At 40.6% G+C, this 20,509-nt stretch overlaps 1 protein-coding gene across 1 annotated transcript in view; it reads left to right on the forward strand.

Moving 5' to 3' along the window:
- The window catches only part of heatr5b (HEAT repeat containing 5B), a 65,084-nt gene that overhangs the window by 7,629 nt on the left and 36,946 nt on the right, over positions 1 to 20,509 (forward strand). The window contains exons 2-12 of the mRNA XM_067422269.1: positions 7 to 102; positions 2,359 to 2,467; positions 2,555 to 2,704; positions 3,342 to 3,513; positions 4,975 to 5,129; positions 7,094 to 7,343; positions 8,499 to 8,654; positions 9,154 to 9,404; positions 10,834 to 10,945; positions 13,035 to 13,187; positions 14,404 to 14,503. Of these exons, the coding sequence (XP_067278370.1) occupies positions 7 to 102; positions 2,359 to 2,467; positions 2,555 to 2,704; positions 3,342 to 3,513; positions 4,975 to 5,129; positions 7,094 to 7,343; positions 8,499 to 8,654; positions 9,154 to 9,404; positions 10,834 to 10,945; positions 13,035 to 13,187; positions 14,404 to 14,503 (1,704 nt within the window). The remainder of the gene's footprint in view (positions 1 to 6; positions 103 to 2,358; positions 2,468 to 2,554; positions 2,705 to 3,341; positions 3,514 to 4,974; positions 5,130 to 7,093; positions 7,344 to 8,498; positions 8,655 to 9,153; positions 9,405 to 10,833; positions 10,946 to 13,034; positions 13,188 to 14,403; positions 14,504 to 20,509) is intronic.

A 20,509-nucleotide genomic window follows, 5' to 3' on the forward strand; every position in this document is an offset into this window, starting at 1 on the left:
CTACAGCATCGGAGACACTTTCACCGTCTTCCAGACACTCGACAAGTGCAACGACATCATCAAGAGCAAAGACGACACGGCCGCGTATTTACCCACCAAACTGTGAGTCAACTAATATGGCTGTAGTGTCCATGACATCACCCATAGGCTTCTGAAGCGTAAAGTAGTGACGAGCGTCAAGCCCGGATAATAGACAATGGGCAAAGAGGCGGGGTGTGGGTGGAGCTTAGGCACTATGGGAGGAGCTTAGGCAATGTGGGCGGAGCTTATGTGACGACTAACAGACAGCAGACAAACGGCAATCCACCTGCCACTAAAAGTGCCCACGTCCTTAATTATGCAGAACTTTAAGGCTTTATATAATGTAAACGAATGAGTTATAAAAAAAATCACCCCCTCACAGTCGTCATGAAGGGCAGCATTAGCCGTATAGACCAAACCACAATTAGTCCCAGGCTATACACATTTTTTATGCTGCTGAAAGTTGGGCATTTTAAGCCACTTTAGTATTAGCTTTAAGAGGAACAAGGGGAGGTGCCGCTTACTCTCAATCACACACGCACACACACGCTCATACATGCACGCTCACTCACACAAGGGTGACCGTTTGGTTTACAAATCATGTCCAGATTGTGTGTGTTCACATTGCAAAGTCCAGAAAAGTCACCAAGTTTCGTACCAATTTATATGAAATAATAAGTAAAACTGTAAAATCTTGCAGAAGGTTAATGTACATTGTTAAAGGTTAACAGCTTATGACCTAAGACCAGTAGTGAACAATGAAGACCAAGACTCAGGAGTGCAATTAATTAAAGAAACATTTAAAATGAACAATGTCTAAAAGCTGATTTGTGACAAGGTGTACAGAAAACAAGCAAAAAACCCAGAAGTTTTTATAAGCTGTTGACCCAAAATCGAGCGTTTAAGGACATAAAAGTGAATACAGGCACTTTAAACAGAGCGCGACATGCTTTATTACACTGAGAACTACGCCCACTGGAGGGGAAAGTAATCAGACACAGGAAATATAATATATAAAACTGACATTTGTATATTTGACTAAATGTTTACAGCACAAGTAGACATACATCAGCAGAAGCTTCAAGTCTCACAAGGAGTTGGTAGGCCGCGCTCCCTCTCCTTCGTACACACAGTTTATCAACAGTTAGACTGGTTTCAAGATCTATCCAAGTCAAGTTGAATGATTCTGTTTGGCTCAGAGAAAATGCAGTCATGGTAAATTTCCACTCATGTCAGTTAATCTGATGTACATCTCCATAGATGTGTCACTTGTTGATGCTTTCACCCGGAATTAGGCCCGTAGTGACCTTCCAGGACCTTCCATTTCACCCATCTCTTAGGGTGCCCATTGTACACCATTCTCAACACTGATCTGTAACATAGACTAGTGTGCACATACACAGATACACAGTCTCTCCACGGTTGGAGCTGATTAAGCTCCAGTTCTGACCCAAAACACACTGATAACATGTGCTTTCTCTCAGTGAGAGGGACACACAATAGTACAGGCAATATTCATCTGGACTCTTTAGTGTTTCAGTAAAAGAAAATATAAGACATGAAATAAAAGACAAATCCATATTTCATATCTGGAAGCAAGGCTAAGTGATTAAGCACTGTTTCTGCACTCCTGTCACGTTAGGGGTGTGTGATATCTCCAAAATCCACACACACAGGACGCCTTGTGCTATCATGTGTTTAGTGACACATCACACACCTCTAGGACCTCAGTCACTCCTCAGAGACCAAACACACACTTTAGAAAACAACAAACAATCGGGTTCTCTTAAGCAAAATCATAACTGGAAAGAATCATTATAATAATATAGGAAGATAAATATTAAGGTTTTGATTATGAATTTATTTAGTATATATATATATACAGGTATATTGAAGCGGCTCACTGCAAAAAAATGCTTTTCTTACTTAGTATTGTTGTCTTGTTTCTAGTCCAAACATCTTAAAATTCTTACATTAAGAAACATTTACTAGACAAGCACAAATTAATGTCTAATAATCTGCCAATGGGGTGAGAAAAATAATCTTGTTTTCTGTTTGAATTAAGATTATTTTTCTTACCTCATTGGCAGATTATTTCTCTTATTTTAAGCAAAAACTCTTAATTTTGAGTTATTTTTTCTCAAAACAAGACAATAACTTTAGTTTATCTTGTATATGCATCTTAATTTTTAGATGTTTGGACTAGAAACAAGACAAAAATACTAGGTAAGAAAAGCATTTTTTCGCAGTGCAGTGGATTTCAGAATCCCCCTTTTAGCATGCATAAATTGTGCAGCCTCAGACGTGTGTGTGTGTGTGCGTGTGTGTGTATTGCAGTGCTGCGGTGGCGTGTGTTGGGGCGTTCTATGAGCGGATGGGCCGGATGCTGGGCAGTTCTTTCCCTGAAACCATCAACAACCTCCTGAAAGCTCTGAAGAGCGCAGAGGTACGGCTCTGACCTGGACCTGCTCTCTCAGACACATTCAGCAGATCTCAAGCTCTGTATATATGTGTGTGTGTGTGTGTGTTGCAGTCTCAGGGGCGCAGTGAGATCCTGCTCAGCCTGCAGAAAGTGCTCAGTGGTCTCGGCGGCGCGGCGGCCTCCTGCCACAGAGACATCTATAAGAACGCCCGCTCGATGCTCACCGACAGATCCATGGCCGTCCGCTGCGCCGTTGCAAAGGTGACCGGAACGGGCCAGTCTTTCTAATAATATTAATCGTACTTGAATAAACACTACAGTTAAGAAGTGTAAAGTCAGTAAGGTGTGAAAGAAAAGAACACGCTGCAAAAAATGCTCTCTTTATTTAGTTTTTTTTTGTTTCCAGTCCAAATATCTAACCATTCTTAAATCAAGATGCATTTACTAGATAAGTGAAATTACGTAAGATATTTTTTCTTGTTTTCTGGGGAAAAATATCAAAATGTTTTTGCTTTAAAAATGGCAAAATTATCTGCCAATGGGCGGAGAAAATTCATATTTCTGTTTGGGACGGAAACAAGAAACAAGATTTCAATCAGAAATAAGATTCTTTATCTCACCCCATTGGCAGATCATTTTGCCTGTTTTAAGCAAAAACTCAAATATTTTATGTAATTTTACTTATACTTTAGTAAATGCATCTTGATTTAAGAATTGTTAGATATTTAGACTGGAAACAAGACAAAATTACTAAATAAGAAGAGCATTTTTTGCAGTGTACTTTAATTCAGCAAGGACACATTGAACATATGAATATCCACAGATCTTGTGATGTTTATTAGAGCTGAATGTGATTGGGCGTGATTAATGATCATGTGATGATGATGTGATTGGTCAGTGTTTGCTAGAGCTGCAGAACGAGGCGGTGTTCATCTGGACCACTGAACTGGAGAATGTGGCCACGCTGTGCTTCAAAGCCCTCGAGGGCTCGACATATGGGGTGCGAGTCGCTGTATCCACACTCCTGGGAACCGCCATGGCCACCGCGCTGATGCCCAAACAGGCCACAGGTGAGCCGCAACAGCCATGTGCATCTATGCTGACATACACTATATTGCCAAAGTTTTACTGTTAACCCGTGGGGTTTAATCTGGAGTCGGCCCACCCTCTCTAACAGCTCCAGCTCTTCTGGGAAGGCTTTCCTCAAGGTTTAGGAGTGTGTTTATGGGGATTTTTGCCCATTCTTCTAGAAGCTCATTTGTGAGGTCAGGCACTGATGTTGGACGAGAAGGCCTGGCTCTCAGTCTCCGCTCTAATTCATCCCAAAGCTGTTCTATCGGGTTGAGCTCAGGACTCTGGACTCATGGACGCTGGACGCTTTGTGCACTGGAGCGCAGTCATGTTGGGACCAGGAAGGGGCCGTCCACAAACTGATCCCACAAAGTCGGGAGCGTGAAATTGTCAACAACGTCTTGGTGAAGCATTAAGAGTTCCTTTCACTGGAACTAAGGGGTCCTAATCAACCGATATTGATTTTTTTATAACCAATACTGATACCGATTATTTGCATGTTTATGTGCCGATAACCGATATATAGAACCGATATTGAGTTTTTTTTGATTACAGCAACAGCACTGAACTGAGCTTTTTAAACACTGTAATTTTTGCAGTTTCACTTCCTTACATACAGAACAAAAGACATTTACATCAATAAATAGTCAGAATTCGTTTTTTTTTAAAACAGTGCAAAGTCTTTTTAACATTAATGCTGTTTTACCTTTTTTATTTATAAAAACAGCCATATTAACAACAGGCAAAATACATTTATAAAGTATAATGTTTTTAAATGGAGAACATAAATGAGAGTCGAGTCTATCAACTCCCCATAACTAGAGCATAAATATAAGCATTCATTTTAAACTACAGTTTTAAAAGGATATCAGATTATGGGAAAATGCTTAAATATCGGGAAAAATATCGGGAATTCGTTATATATCACTAGTTATTGGTCGCTCAGAGAACACGTCTCACTGCTCTAGAGTCCAGTGGCGGCTGCTTTACTCCACTGCATCCCACGCTTTGCATTGCTCTTGGTGATGTAAGGCTTGGATGAGCTGCTCGGCCATGGAAACCCATTCCATGAAGCTCTCTCCGCTGTTCTTGAGCTCATCTGAAGGCCACAGAAGTCTGGAGGTCTGGAGCTGTTGACTCTGCAGAAAGTTGGAGACTTCTGCACACCGTGACCCTCAGCATGCGCTGACCCCCACTCTGTGATTTTACGTGGTCTATCACTTCGTGGCTGAGTTGCTGTGGCCATGAAGTGATTGAAACCCTGAACTCAGTGATCCCAATACTTGTGGCAAAATAGTGTATATGTAAATGTTGTATGCAAAGAGGGGAACCAAAAAAGCTACAGACCTAGAAACAGTTCAGACAGGAAACAGGACACATTTTGTGTGTGTGTGTGTGTGTGTGTGGCTTTAGTTTGAGTGAACAGTGATAACCTGGTTGTGTGTGTGTGTGTGTGTCAGTGATGCGTCAGAACGTGAAGCGTGCGACTCTAGAGGAGGTTCTGGAGCTGATGTCCACGGGCTTCCTGCGCGGAGGTTCGGGCTTCCTGAAGAGCGGAGGCGAGATGCTGAAAGGAGCCTCGGTTAGCCGAGAGGTGCGAGTCGGCGTCACTCAGGTGAGATTGGAGACATCTATGGCTCCAGATTAGGGGTGGGTATCAATTTTTTTTTTTTTTACGATACCGGTGCCAAATTTTTAAATTCTTTAAAAATGTCAAATGTACTGGATAACATTAAATAATGGCTTTTTGTTTTAAAAAAATACCATCTTCAAGGTTCAGCTTTATTTTGCTGACCATATTCTCTGGCTAAATATTTTAGGACGTATCGCCTTATTGTTTCCTTGGCGAGGCATCGCGCTTCTCACATGACTCACAGCAGCCACAATGGCGCTGTATCACAGATGTTATTTATTTATTTTTTATTCAAATATAACGTTAACTATATCATTAACTATCAGGCATTCTGATTTTCAAATAAGTGTAAGTAAATGTGTTTTGTCATAATGATCATGTTAGTTGATCTGTAATGCGCGATGGGCGCCGCCATGTTAGTTTGCGCCTCAGAGAATCAGATCTGTCGGATTTCCATCACGTAAATTCATCTTCGTCTCACGAAATACATGAAAGTAACTGAGCAGTGAAGTGAGAGAAGAATAGAGTAAACTATAGAGTTAACTATATAATGTGTGTCTGATATGAATAAGACACATAGTCAAATTATAACTGTCTGAAAGGATTGTTATTGCTGCTTCCGTGGACATCAGTGTGTGTTTTTGCTAGTGCTAATGTGCATTTAAATGCTAAAATAAACATGATGTGGTTAAACACATGGAATAATTGTGAAACGGTGAGCTCGTCTTTCTCTGACTCAGCGGCAGTCAAAGTGCGTTTGAACCATAGACTGTAAAAAAATATGGACGTAGTGTCCGTGACGTCACCCATAGGATTCCGATAAGCCGTTCTGAAGCTTAAAGTATGGACGAGCTGGGCGTTGCCATCTTGTGAGCGAGTCAACGCGTGTCACTCCCGGATAACAGAAAATGGGCAAAAAGGCGGGATGTGCGCGGAGCTGAGGTGACGCAATAACTATAGACAGCAGATAAATGGCTATCCACTTGTAACCACGCCCTTAATTATGCAGAACCTTAAGGCTTTATATAACGTAAACGAATGAGTTATAAAAAAATTCACCCCCCTCAGAGTTGTCATGAAGATCAAAATTAGCCTTATAAGCCAAAACTACAATTTGTACCAGGCTGTAAACATGTTTTTTTCTGCTTTAAAGTTGAGAATTTTAACATGGGGCTCAATGAGATTCTGCTCCCTTCTGGAGCCTGTCCCTAGTGGCCAGTTGAGGAATTGCAGTTTACATTACTTCCGTATTGGCTTCAAGAGAGATCGCGGGAGGTTGCCGCTTGGTTTGAACTTAAGTGGGCGGCACCGAAATGAGGAACCGAAATCTGAGTTTTTATTCGGTCCGGACCGATACATACAGGTTAGATAGGTATATAAAATGGATATAATATGTGCCTATATTGGCACTGGGTTTCGGTACCCAACCCTACTCCACAGACTTGTGTGAAGTGCTTCAAATGTATTATAGAGTTGTGTATCCAAAATTCCGTCCTTCGGATGAGACGTTAAACCGAGGTCCCGACTCTCTGTGGTCGTTAAAAATCCCAGGATGTCCTTCGATAAAGAGTAGGGGTGTAACCCCGGCATCCTGGCCAAATTTGCCCACTGGCCTCTGTTCATCATGGCCTCCTAATAATCCCCCTCTCCTGATTGGCTTCATCACCCGGTCTCCTCTCCACCAATCAGCTGGTGTGTGGTCAGCGTTCTGGCGCAATATGGCTGCCGTCGCATCATTCAGGTGGTGCTGCACATTGGTGGTGGTTGAGGAGATTCCCCCTTCTATGTAAAAGCGCTATATGAATGTAACAAATTATTATTATTATTAATCACAACTCCTATTATGGGTTTATCCCAGCCATGATCATACTGTTTGTTATAAAATAACAGAAGGTTTTGTTCACTGCATTACAGGTCTGATTATTTGTTCAATTGTGTGTCTCCAGGCGTATGTTGTGTTCGTCACCACTCTGGGCGGCCAGTGGCTGGAGCGTAACTTTGCAGTGTTTCTGTCTCATTTGCTGGAGCTGGTGGCTCATCCGCGCGCCACGCAGACTCACGTGGAGGCCGTTTATTCACGCCGATGCCTGTCCTTCGCCTTGCGGGCGACGCTGGGCGGTCTGCTGGGCGAGAAAGCTCAAATAGCCGCTGCGAAGGAAATCTGCCTGGCCATCAGCAAACAGATGAGGGCTGTGGGTAAGACGGAGCTCACACTGTGACAGATTAAAAGCCTAATTTATATCAGTGGATACATGTCTTGAAAATTGGGTTTATCCACTTTTTTAGGCAGCAACGCAATCTTGTAACTACTTTCCGTAAAAAGTAACTAAGTAATGCAATTAGTTACTTTTTTAGGCAGTAACGCAATCTTGTAACATTAATTGCATTACTTAGTTACTTTTTATAAAAGTAATGTTACAAGATTGCGTTGCTGCCTAAAAAAGTAACTAACTTGCATTACTTAGTTACTTTTTATAAAAGTAGTTACTTTTTTAGGCAACGCAATCTTGTAACATTACTTAGTTACTTTTTATGAAAAGTAATGCAATTAGTTACTTTTTTAGCCAACGCAATCTTGTAACATTACTTAGTTACTTTTTATGAAAAGTAATGCAATTAGTTACTTTTTTAGCCAACGCAATCTTGTAACATTACTTTCCGTAAAAAGTAACTAGGTATTGTAATTAGTTACTTTTTTAGGCAGCAACACAATCTTGTAACTACTTTCCGTAAAAATAGCTAAGTACTGCAATTAGTTACTTTTTTAGGCAGTAATGCAATCTTGTAACATTACTTTCAATTAAAAGTAACTAAATAATGCAATTAGTTACTTTTTTTAGGCAACGCAATCTTGTAACATTACTTAGTTACTTTTTATGAAAAGTAATGCAATTAGTTACTTTTTTAGGCAGCAATGCAATCTTGTAATATTACTTTCCGTAAAAAGTAACTAGGTATTGTAATTAGTTACTTTTTTAGGCAGCAACACAATCTTGTAACTACTTTCCGTAAAAATAGCTAAGTACTGCAATTAGTTACTTTTTTAGGCAGTAATGCAATCTTGTAACATTACTTTCAATTAAAAGTAACTAAATAATGCAATTAGTTACTTTTTTAGGCAACGCAATCTTGTAACATTACTTAGTTACTTTTTATGAAAAGTAATGCAATTAGTTACTTTTTTAGACAGCAACACAATTTTTGTAACATTACTTTTATAAAAAGTAACTAGGGCTGTAATCTCTCAGTCGATTAGTCGATTGTTAGTCGATACGTTTTGGCTTGACCAAATTTCTGATTGGTCAATTTTTTGCCGCTTCGTTTCATCAGTGCATGTTCTCTCTCACACAGAGGCTGTAGTGAATGAAACGAGCAGTGAGAGCCGAGCCGGAGCCGCAGATGTGTCGGCCAGTCAGCATGTGATGGTGTGTGCGCTTAAAGAGCTGGGCAGTTTGGTCCAGAGTCTGAGCGCTACGGCATCACCGCTAATCCAGGAGCCATCCATCGGTAAGAGAAACGCACATTACCACACCAGTAGCAGTCGGTACAAAACCGGACAAACCGTTGTATATTTGTTACCATTGATGCTCAAGCTAAATATCCCCCACAACTCAGTTGACATAAATTTCACGAATCTATTTTAATTCACAAGCTTGCAATTCGATTTATTTCTGACTTTGATTCAAATCGATTTGATATCGATTAGTTTGGATTATCAGGTACATTACATGATCATTTTTCTTAATGATTCAAACTAAATTTTTGAATCAGGGTAGCAAGTTATGAGAACAGCCTCGTATGAGTAAAAAACACTTCTTTAGAATGATTTAATTTTAATAGCAGTTTTCTAGTGCCCTTAAAAGTATCATGTGTTATAGTCATTGCCTGAGAATCCATGAGCCGTTCTTGTTTCTTTTTTGCTCGTATACTTGGTTGCCCCTTGATTATTGTAATATATTGGTAAATATATTTTCCTCTCTCTGGACGCCTGTGGTTGTGTTGGCAGGTTTTCTGGAGACAGTGACGTCTGTGCTTCTGCACCCCAGTATGGCGGCTCGTCTGGCGGCGGCCTGGTGTCTGCGCTGTGTGGCCGTAGCTCTGCCGCACCAGCTCACGCCTCTTCTGGACCGATGTGCCGAATGCATCAATAACCTGAAGAACTCTCCCGAGGCCGTCAGCGGATACAGCTTCGCCATGGCGGCTCTGCTGGGCGGAGTCTATCAGTGTCCTCTGGGCATCCCACACTCCAAGGGCAAGGTCTGAGCGCCACACAACGCAAAAAATACTCTTCAATTTAGTATTTTTGTCTTGTTTCCAGTTTAAATATCTAAAGGAAATCCCGCACACTATCAATACTTGCAAAAATCAATAACCTTTTATTAGCAATGTTCCTTTTGTTTGTTTGTTAAGATTTTTGGATCTGATTATCCTCGTCCTACGCACCTATCTATTATCTACAGGTGTGCGATGGTAACAGTCTAAATCTCTAAAAATTCTTAAATCAGGATGCAATAATTAGATAAGTAAAATTATATTTTTACTTGTTTTCTGGGGGGAAAAAATCTAAATTGGCTTTTGCTTAAAGCAGGCAAACTGATCTGCCAATGGGGCGAGAAAAATAATCTTATTTCTGATTTGGACGAAGACAAGAAATAAGATTATTTTTCTCACCCCATTGGCAGATCATTTTGCCTGCTTTAAGCAAAAACTCACTTCATTTAGATTTTATTTTTAAGAAAACGAGGAAAAATATCTTATGTCATTTTACTGATCTAGTAAATGCATCTTGATTTAAGAATTGTTAGATATTTACACTAGAAACAAGACTAAATGACTGAGTAAGAAGAGCATTTTTGCAGTGCTGCCTCGTACTGTAATCTGGTTGTTGTGTGTGTTGGTGTGAATTGGCCTTTATGAATATGAAATAACTATAATACACCACGCAGTAAAAGGTAATACACATCAGAGCCAATAATGTTCCTTAAAGACCCAAAAATGTAAATTGTGTGATTAATTCCTCCTGTGGTTGGCCAGCCGTCAGACCTCCGCTCATCTTCACACACAGATGAAGATATTAGTGTTGAAATCCGATGGCTCAGAAAGGCCTTCATTGACACATTTCAAATCAAACGCCGATTTTAAAGCTTTGAGCGGTTATGAGTCAGTGAATCGATTCATGATTCGGATCACGTGTCAAACTGCTGAAATCACGTGACTTTGGCGATCCGAATCCTGAATCGATTCACTGACTCATAACGGTTCGAAGCTTTGTTCTGAAATCGGCCATCACTATATAAGTCGTTATTTAGTGTTTTCCCGCACTAACTCTATTCTGGCCTCTTCATCAATGATTGTAGAGCCGCTGTAGTGAGATGGGCTTTGTAACGACGTCTTTAGTGCCTTTATGGGTCTTGAGAGAGGAAATGACATTGGTGTCAATGAAGGCCTTTCTGAGCCATCGGATTTCAACACTAATATCTTCATCTGTGTGTGAAGATGAGCGGAGGTCTGACGGCTGGCCAACCACAGGAGGAATTAATCACACAATTTACATTTCTGGCTGAACTAACCCTTTAAGTGTACAGTGTTAGAAGACAGAGTGCTGTCATAGAGTCCTGAAGGAAAGCACCTGTTTCAGAAGTCAGTATGAAGCAGAGCCTGACTGCGAGTGTGTGTTGTGTTTCAGATGGTGGTGAGTATAGCTGAAGATCTGCTTCGCTCGGCAGCACAGAACAGCCGCCTGTCTCTGCAGCGGACTCAAGCCGGATGGCTGCTGTTAGGAGCGCTCATGACTTTAGGTGAGTCCGCCATTACACCAGCTGGGGGGGGCGGCAGTGGCTCAGTGGTTCATGTAGGTTGTCTACAAACCGAAAGGTTGGTGGTTCAATCCCCGGTTCCACCTGACCAAGTGTCGAGGTGTCCTTGAGCAAGACACCTAACCCCAGCTGCTCCTGACGAGCTGGATGGCGCCTTACATGGCTGATACCGCCGTCGGGGTATGAATGGGTGAATGTGAGGCAAAAATATAAAGCGCTTTGGATGGCCATAGGGTCTGTTAAATGCAGTCCATTTACCAGCTCTACCAGACTCTGGCTAGAAGCTTTACGCGGCACACGAATGCCCGAACTCTTGCCTACGTAAACCTTGACGTCACCCATAGGCTTCTGAGGCGTAAAGTAGGGTCGAGCTGGCAGGGCGTCATCACCCGGATAACAGAAAACGGGCAAAGAGGCGGGATGTGGGCGGAGCTTATAGGATGTGGGCGGGGTTTATGTGATGTGGGCGGAGATTGTGACGACTAACAGACAGCAGACAAACGGCAATCCACCTCTCACTCAAAGTGGCCACGCCTTAATTATGCAGAACTTTAAGACTTTATATAATGTAAACGAATGAGTTATAAAATAATTCACCCCCTCACAGTCGTCATGAAGGGCAAAATTAGCTGTATAGATCAAAACCATAATTTGTACCAGGCTGTAAATATGTGTTATTCGGCTGTAAAGTTGGGCATTTTAACATGAGCTCAATGTGATTCTGCTGAGAGCCTCTAGTGGCCAGTCGACGAACTGCAGTTTAAAGGGTTACTTCAGCGATTAGCATATGGCTTTGTATCAGCAGAAACCCTGGAGTATATTCAAATGATTGTGCCCCCCCCATATCCCCCTGAGACAAGAGATTTATGCATTTTATTACTGGAAAAATTCCTCAGATGATGCAAATAACGTCAATTTGCATCATCTGAGGAATGTTTGGCCAGAGGCTATAGACTACAGCCAGCAGAGGGAGCCGTTTCCACATGTTTTTCGACCCGCACATGGGGATGGAGATCACACTCACAGCTCAGCTGCAGGGATTAAGGTAAACAGAGCTATGGTGAGCAATGTTAGTGTTTTAACTTCTCAAATTAATTCCTATTAAAAGTTAAGCTTCCAAAGGCATGAACTGAAAACGCGCCAGACTGAACACGCGCTGTGAATGTATGCCATGAGCGAGATTACCTCAGCTCTCATCACAAGCTCATCAGCTCATTCATCACGGTGAATGTAATCTGACTCCTGCAGTTAGTGCTCAGTTCTGACACTCGGGCGGCAACTCGATCGTTATACAGACACGTTCAGTATTTAATTGTAGTATATTCTCCAATTCAGTCACAGTAATCCAGTAGTGGTGGCTTTGGGAGTGGCCTCGTAGGGCAGCGAAGCATTCTGGGAATTGTTGTCGTCTTTACTCTGTCTAGAAAGCACCAAATTCAAAAATAATTTCACATTTCTACTACATTATTGACCCAGTTTAAATACAGATTCGTCTTCCCAGCGCTGAAGTACCGCTTTAAGTCACTTCAGTATTGGCTTCAACAGAAACTAGGGGAAGAGCCGCTTGGCTTCACGTTGTGCAGTGTGCCTGAAGAGAGACTCCGCCCCCACACTGGATTAATTTTTAAGCATTTCATAGTCATAGAAACCGCCTGTTCATCACTTAAATCTTATTGCATCGTGTGCGGTTAGAACAACGGTTAGTAGCTGCACTGCAAAAAATAATCTTATTTCTGATTGAAATCTTGTTTCTTGTTTCCGTCCCAAACAGTAATAAGATTATTTTTCTCACCCCATTGGCAGATCATTTTGCCTGTTTTAAGCAAAAACTAATTTTGATATTTTTCCCCAGAAAACAAGCAAAAAATATCTTATGTCATTCTACTTATCTAGTAAATGAATCTTGATTTACAAATTTGTTGATTATTTGATATTTGGACTGGAAACAAGACAAAAATACTAAATAATAAGAGCATTTTTTGTAGTGTGACCTGAAAGAAGAAGAGTGTTTCTGGCCTAACAGCATGTCTGGTGTAGTAATATTAGCGATGGTGTGGTTTCGTCTCCTCAGGGCCGTCTCTAGTGCGTTATCATCTGCCTAAGATGCTCCTGCTGTGGCGTAATGTGTTTCCGCGCTCTCAGAAAGAGCTGGAGGCGGAGAAGGCCCGAGGAGACTCCTTCAGCTGGCAGGTGATGCTGGAGGGCCGCGCCGGTGCTCTGTGCGGTAAGAATTACACAATATCTTCAATTATTTTTATTATTTGTGTTTAAAAGATGAACAAAAGTCTTACTGGCCTCCAGAAGTGGACAAAGTACACAACTTCATTACTTGAGTTAAAGTAAAAGTACTTCTGCTCAAATATTACTCCGTAATTGTTGTAAAAACTGATTTTTACTTAAGTTAAAGTACTGAAGTATTTGTTTTCAAAAGTACTTAAGTATCAAACGTAAATTTCCTTTTTTATGTCAACGCATTATTTTATGCCCTGCTTCACACTACAGTAACGTTAATAACCGCATCCATGAACATGGTTTCTGCCTGAGTCCTATTTTCCACCGGCTGTGAGGTGAAGACCACATGTCCCAAGATACTGTGCCCACACTTTGCGTCATCAAACTACTACTTTGTTTTGAATAGGCGCCCTCCAGCGGACGGAAAGTTGCATAGTGCATGTTTATGTAAAAGTAAAGAAGTATTTGTTTTCAAAAGTTCTTGTATCAAAAGTACATTTCTTTATTTATGCTGACGCATTATTGTATTATAGTTGTATAAATGCACATTATGCCATCATGGTTTAAGCCAGTCAGTGACGCTCCATCTGACACACTAGCAGACGACTAACTTAAACTCATTTAAATACTTGTAGAAAAGTTACAAAGCTGCTGTCACTTTAAGGCCGAATGCACGGATCCAATACACTGATACACATCTGATATTCTCACACTGTTCACCTTCACTGAAGACAGAATCAACTTTGTTTATGTGAATACTCCACTAAATGAGCATTTGGACATCCGTCTTCTTCCATTTTGCTCTAAACTATAAATCAGTGTTTAATAAATGCTGTGAAATCATTGAACTTCACGAGACTCTACAAGAGTGATTCCTGAAAGGCTTTCTGCAAAAACCCAAACACCTTTTAAAGAAGAAAAAAATCATCACTGACTTTCAAAGCTGCGACAGAAACGACTTTCCACTTCAAGGACCTTGATAGAAATGTAGTGGAGTAAAGAGGACGATATTTGTCTTTCAGATGGAGTGAAGTTAAAGTCAGAAGATTACAGAAAAAATAATACTCAAGTAAAGCACAGATACTCAAACAGTGAACTTCAGTACAGGACTCAAGGAAATGTGCTGAGTTACTGTCCAGCTCTGATCATCCCTTCATTATCACTCAATGTGGATATCATAAAAACACCATATTTCTCGTTCCTCACAGCCATGCGCAGTTTTGTGGCTCATTGTCCAGAGCTGCTGACGGAGGATGTGATCCGCAGACTGATGACGCCCATCGAGTGTGCCATGACCATGATGTCTCAGTGAGTGCCACAGTGGGATTTTTGTTGTTTCAGGCTCTGTTTTTGCTTTCAGTGAGGACTTTTTTGTCTAGAGATGGGTTTAAAGGGATAGTTCACCCCAAAAATGGAATTACCTCATGATATACTCTCCATCAAGCCCTCCTAGGTGTATATGACATTCTGCTTTCAGACAAATACAATCTGAGTTAAATGGAAAGGTTTAAATAAAAAGAGTAAATATAAGTACATTTGAAGACCAAAAAGTATATCAATCCGTTATAAAAGTGCATCTATCCATCATAAAAGTGCATCTATCATCATAAAAGTGCATCCATCCATCATAAAAGTGCGTCTATCCATCATAAAAGTGCATCTATCATCATAAAAGTGCATCCATCCATCATAAAAGTGCGTCTATCCATCATAAAAGTGCATCTATCATCATAAAAGTGCACCTATCCATAATAAAAGTGCATCCATTCATCATAAAAGTGCATCCATCCATCATAAAAGTGCATCTATCCATCATAAAAGTGCATCTATCCATCATAAAAGAGCATCCATTCATCATAAAAGTGCATCTGTCCATCATAAAAGTGCATCTATCATCATAAAAGTGCACCTATCCATCATAAAAGTGCATACATTCATCATAATAGTGCATCTATCATCATAAAAGTGCATCTATCCATCATAAAAGTGCATCTATCCATCATAAAAGTGCATCCATTCATCATAAAAGTGCATCTGTCTATCATAAAAGTGCATCTATCATCATTAAAGTGCAACTATCCATCATAATAGGTCATCTATCCATCATAATAGTGCATCCGTCCATCATAAGTGCATCTATCCATCATAAAAGTGCATCTATCCATCATAAAAGTGCACCTATCCATCATAATAGTGCATCTATCATCATTAAAGTGCAACTATCCATCATAATAGGTCATCTATCCATCATAATAGTGCATCCGTCCATCATAAGTGCATCTATCCATCATAAAAGTGCATCCATTCATCATAAAAGTGCATCTGTCCATCATAAAAGTGCATCCGTCCATCATAAGTGCATCTATCCATCATAAAAGTGCATCTATCCATCATAAAAGTGAATCTATCCATCATAATAGTGCATCTATCCATCATAAAAGTGCATCTATCCATCATAATAGTGTATCTGTCCATCATAAAAGTGCATCCATTCATCATAATAGAGCATCTATCCATCATAAAAGTGCATCTATCCATCATAAAAGTGCATCCATTCATCATAAGTGCATCCATTCATCATAATAGTGCATCTATCCATCATAATAGTGCATCTATCCATCATAATAGTGCATCTATCCATCATAAAAGTGCATCTATCCATCATAAAAGTGCATCCATTCATCATAATAGTGCATCTATCCATCATAATAGTGCATCTATCCATCATAATAGTGCATCTATCCATCATAATAGTGCATCTATCCATCATAATAGTGCATCTATCCATCATAAAAGTGCATCTATCCATCATAATAGTGCATCTATCCATCATAATAGTGCATCTATCCATCATAATAGTGCATCTATCCATCATAAAAGTGCATCTATCCATCATAAAAGTGCATCTGACCATCATAAAAGTGCATCCATCCATCATAAAAGTGCATCTATCCATCGTAAAAGTGCATCCATTCATCATAATAGTGCATCTATCCATCATAAAAGTGCATCTATCCATCATAATAGTGCATCTATCCATCATAATAGTGCATCTATCCATCATAATAGTGCATCTATCCATCATAATAGTGCATCTATCCATCATAATAGTGCATCTATCCATCATAAAAGTGCATCTATCCATCGTAAAAGTGCATCCATTCATCATAAAAGTGCATCTGTCCATCATAAAAGTGCATCTATCCATCATAAAAGTGCATCTATCCATCATAATAGTGCATCTATCCATCATAATAGTGCATCTATCCATCATAATAGTGCATCTATCCATCATAAAAGTGCATCTATCCATCATAATAGTGCATCTATCCATCATAATAGTGCATCTATCCATCATAATAGTGCATCTATCCATCATAAAAGTGCATCTATCCATCATAAAAGTGCATCTGACCATCATAAAAGTGCATCCATCCATCATAAAAGTGCATCCATTCATCATAATAGTGCATCCATCCATCATAAAAGTGCATCCATTCATCATAATAGTGCATCCATCCATCATAAAAGTGCATCTATCCATCATAATAGTGCATCTATCCATCATAATAGTGCATCTATCCATCATAAAAGTGCATCTATCCATCATAAAAGTGCATCTGACCATCATAATAGTGCATCCATCCATCATAAAAGTGCATCTATCCATCATAATAGTGCATCTATCCATCATAATAGTGCATCTATCCATCATAATAGTGCATCTATCCATCATAAAAGTGCATCTATCCATCATAAAAGTGCATCTGACCATCATAAAAGTGCATCCATCCATCATAAAAGTGCATCCATTCATCATAATAGTGCATCCATCCATCATAAAAGTGCATCCATTCATCATAATAGTGCATCCATCCATCATAAAAGTGCATCCATTCATCATAATAGTGCATCCATCCATCATAAAAGTGCATCTATCCATCATAAAAGTGCATCTATCCATCATAAAAGTGCATATATCCATCATAATAGTGCATCTATCCATCATAAAAGTGCATCTATCCATCATAATAGTGCATCTATCCATCATAATAGTGCATCTATCCATCATAATAGTGCATCTATCCATCATAAAAGTGCATCTATCCATCATAAAAGTGCACCTATCCATCATAATAGTGCATCCATCCATCATAAAAGTGCACCTATCCATCATAAAAGTGCATCTATCCATCATAAAAGTGCATCTATCCATTATAAAAGTGCATCCATTCATCATAATAGTGCATCCATCCATCATAAAAGTGCATCTATCCATCATAAAATTGCATCTATCCATCATAATAGTGCATCTATCCATTATTAAAGTGCATCTATCCATCATAATAGTGCATCTATCATCATAATAGTGCATCTATCATCATAATAGTGCATCTATCATCATAATAGTGCATCTATCCATTATAAAAGTGCATCTATCATCATAATAGTGCATCTATCATCATAATAGTGCATCTATCATCATAATAGTGCATCTATCATCATAATAGTGCATCTATCCATTATAAAAGTGCATCTATCATCATAATAGTGCATCTATCATCATAATAGTGCATCCATTCATCATAATAGTGCATCTATCATCATAATAGTGCATCTGTCCATTATAAAAGTGCATCTATCATCATAATAGTGCATCTATCCATTATAAAAGTGCATCTATCATCATAATAGTGCATCTATCCATTATAAAAGTGCATCTATCATCATAATAGTGCATCTATCAGAATCAGAATCAGAATCAGAAAGAGCTTTATTGCCAAGTGTGCTTTCACACACAAGGAATTTTTTTTGGTGCTGAAGCTTCGTGCACATAAACAATACAATACAACACGGTAATAAAAAATTCTAAGAATAAAAATATGAAGAAAAATATGAACAGTATAAGGTCACGGTTACGTTTAGTCAGAAGACGTAGATTATGAGCATTTACAGTATTTGGGTGGAGAGAATAAATATAAATAATAAATAATATAAGTAATATAAGTAATCCCCTGAGTTTAGGAGATATTGCACTAAAAAGTGGGAATAATTGCACTTACAGGCATTTGCCTTGGGGGGGGGGGGGTTAACTGTTCAAGAGGGAAATGGCCTGTGGGAAGAAACTGTTCCTATGCCTAGATGTTCTAGTGGCCAGTGATCGGAGTCGCCGTCCTGACGGTAACAGTTCAAACAAGAGGTGTCCGGGGTGAGTGGAGTCTGTGATGATTTTACCCGCTCTCTTCCTCACTCTGGAAGAGTACAGGTCCTGGAGGGCTGGCAGTTTGGCACCAATAATCCTCTCTGCAGTCCGGATGGTACGTTGCAGTCTCCTGATGTCTGATTTGGTAGCTGAACCAAACCAGACAGTGATGGAGGTGCATATAACCGACTCAATGACAGCTGAGTAGAACTGAATCAGCAGGTCCTGTGGCAGGTTGAACTTCCTCAGCTGACGAAGGAAGTACAGTCTCTGCTGAGCCTTTTTCACATTGGAGTCAATGTGATTGTCCCACTTCAGGTCCTGAGAGATGGTAGTTCCCAGGAACCTGAATGACTCCACTGCGTCAACAGTGCTGTTCATGATGGTGAGTGGGGGGAGTGCTGGGATGTTCCTCCTGAAGTCCACTATCATCTCCACCGTTTTGAGCGCATTCAGCTCAAGGTTGTTATAACTACACCAGACAGCCAGCTGTTCAACCTCCAGTCTGTAAGCAGACTCGTCACCGTTCTGGATAAGGCCGATGACAGTGGTGTCATCTGCAAATTTCAGAAGCTTGACAGAGGAGTCTTTAGAAGTGCAGTCATTGGTGTACAGGGAGAAGAGCAGTGGGGAGAGAACGCACCCCTGGGGGGCACTAGTGCTGATTGTAAGAGTGCTGGATGTGAGTTTACCCAGTCTCACTCGCTGCTGCCGGTCTGTCAGGAAGCTAGAGATCCATTGACAGATTGAGGATGGTATGGAGAGCTGGGTCAGTTTGGCTGTGAGGAGATCAGGCATGATGGTATTAAAGGCCGAACTGAAGTCCACAAATAGGATCCTTGCATAGGTCCCAGGTCTGTCGAGATGTTGCAGGATATAATGCAGTCCAATGTTGACTGCATCATCCACAGACCTGTTTGCTCTGTAGGCAAATTGAAGAGGATCCAGCAAGGGTCCAGTGATGTCCTTTAGGTGGGCCAATACCAGTCTTTCAAATGACTTCATGACAACAGACGTGAGAGCAACAGGTCTGTAGTCATTTAGTCCAGTGATTTTGGTTTTTTTGGGGACGGGAATGATAGTGGAGCGTTTGAAGCAGCTGGGAACTTTACACTGCTCCAATGATCTGTTGAAGATCTGCGTGAAGACGGGCCAGTTGGTCAGCGCAGGCTTTCAAACAAGCAGATGAGATGCCGTCTGGGCCTGAAGCTTTCTTGGTCTTCTGTTTTTTGAAGACTCGGCTCACGCCCTCCACACAGACCTTAAGCTCAGGTTGGATGGCAGGAGGGGGGAGAAGAGGGGGTGCAGGAGGTGATGGTGAGGGTGTGAAGTGCAGATCAGGGTGGGTGTGAGGTGTGAGACTGGGCTTTTCAAACCTGCAGTAGAATGCATTCAGATCGTCAGCCAGTTGAGGATTCTCTACAGCTCGGGGGGGATGGTGACTTGTAGTTGGCGATGTTCCTCAGGCCTTTCCAGACTGATGCAGGGTCGTTGGCTGAAAACTGGTTTTTCAGCTTTTCAGAGTAGCTTGTTTTAGCAACTCTGATCTCCTTTGTCAGTCTGTTCCTGGCTTGGTTATACAAGATCTTATCCCCACTTCTGTAAGCATCCTCTTTGGCATGACGAAGCTGTTTGAGTTTCCCAGTAAACCATGGTTTATCATTTGTGAATGATAAGAATGACTGGGTAGGAATGCATGTGTCCTCACAGAAACTGATGTATGATGTTACAGTATCTGTGAGCTCATCCAGATCGGTGGTAGCAGCTTCAAAAACAGTCCAATCAGTGCAATCGAAGCAGGCTTGTAAGTCCTGCTCTGCTTCATTAGTCCATCTTTTTACAGTCCTTATTACAGGTTTAGCTGATTTCAGTTTCTGCCTGTAGGTCGGTATAAGATGAACCACACAGTGATCAGACAACCCCAAAGCTGCCCGTTGGACAGAGTGATATGCATCTTTTATTGTTGTATAACAGTGGTCCAGTATATTACTGTCTCTGGTGGGACATGTAACGTGCTGTCTGTATTTTGGCAGTTCACGGGAGAGATTTGCTTTGTTAAAATCTCCAAGAATGATTAAAAGAGAGTCTGGGTAGCTTTGTTCTGTTTCAGC

The sequence above is a fragment of the Pseudorasbora parva genome, chromosome 17, assembly GCF_024679245.1.
Source record: "Pseudorasbora parva isolate DD20220531a chromosome 17, ASM2467924v1, whole genome shotgun sequence".
NCBI classification, from domain to species: domain Eukaryota; kingdom Metazoa; phylum Chordata; class Actinopteri; order Cypriniformes; family Gobionidae; genus Pseudorasbora; species Pseudorasbora parva.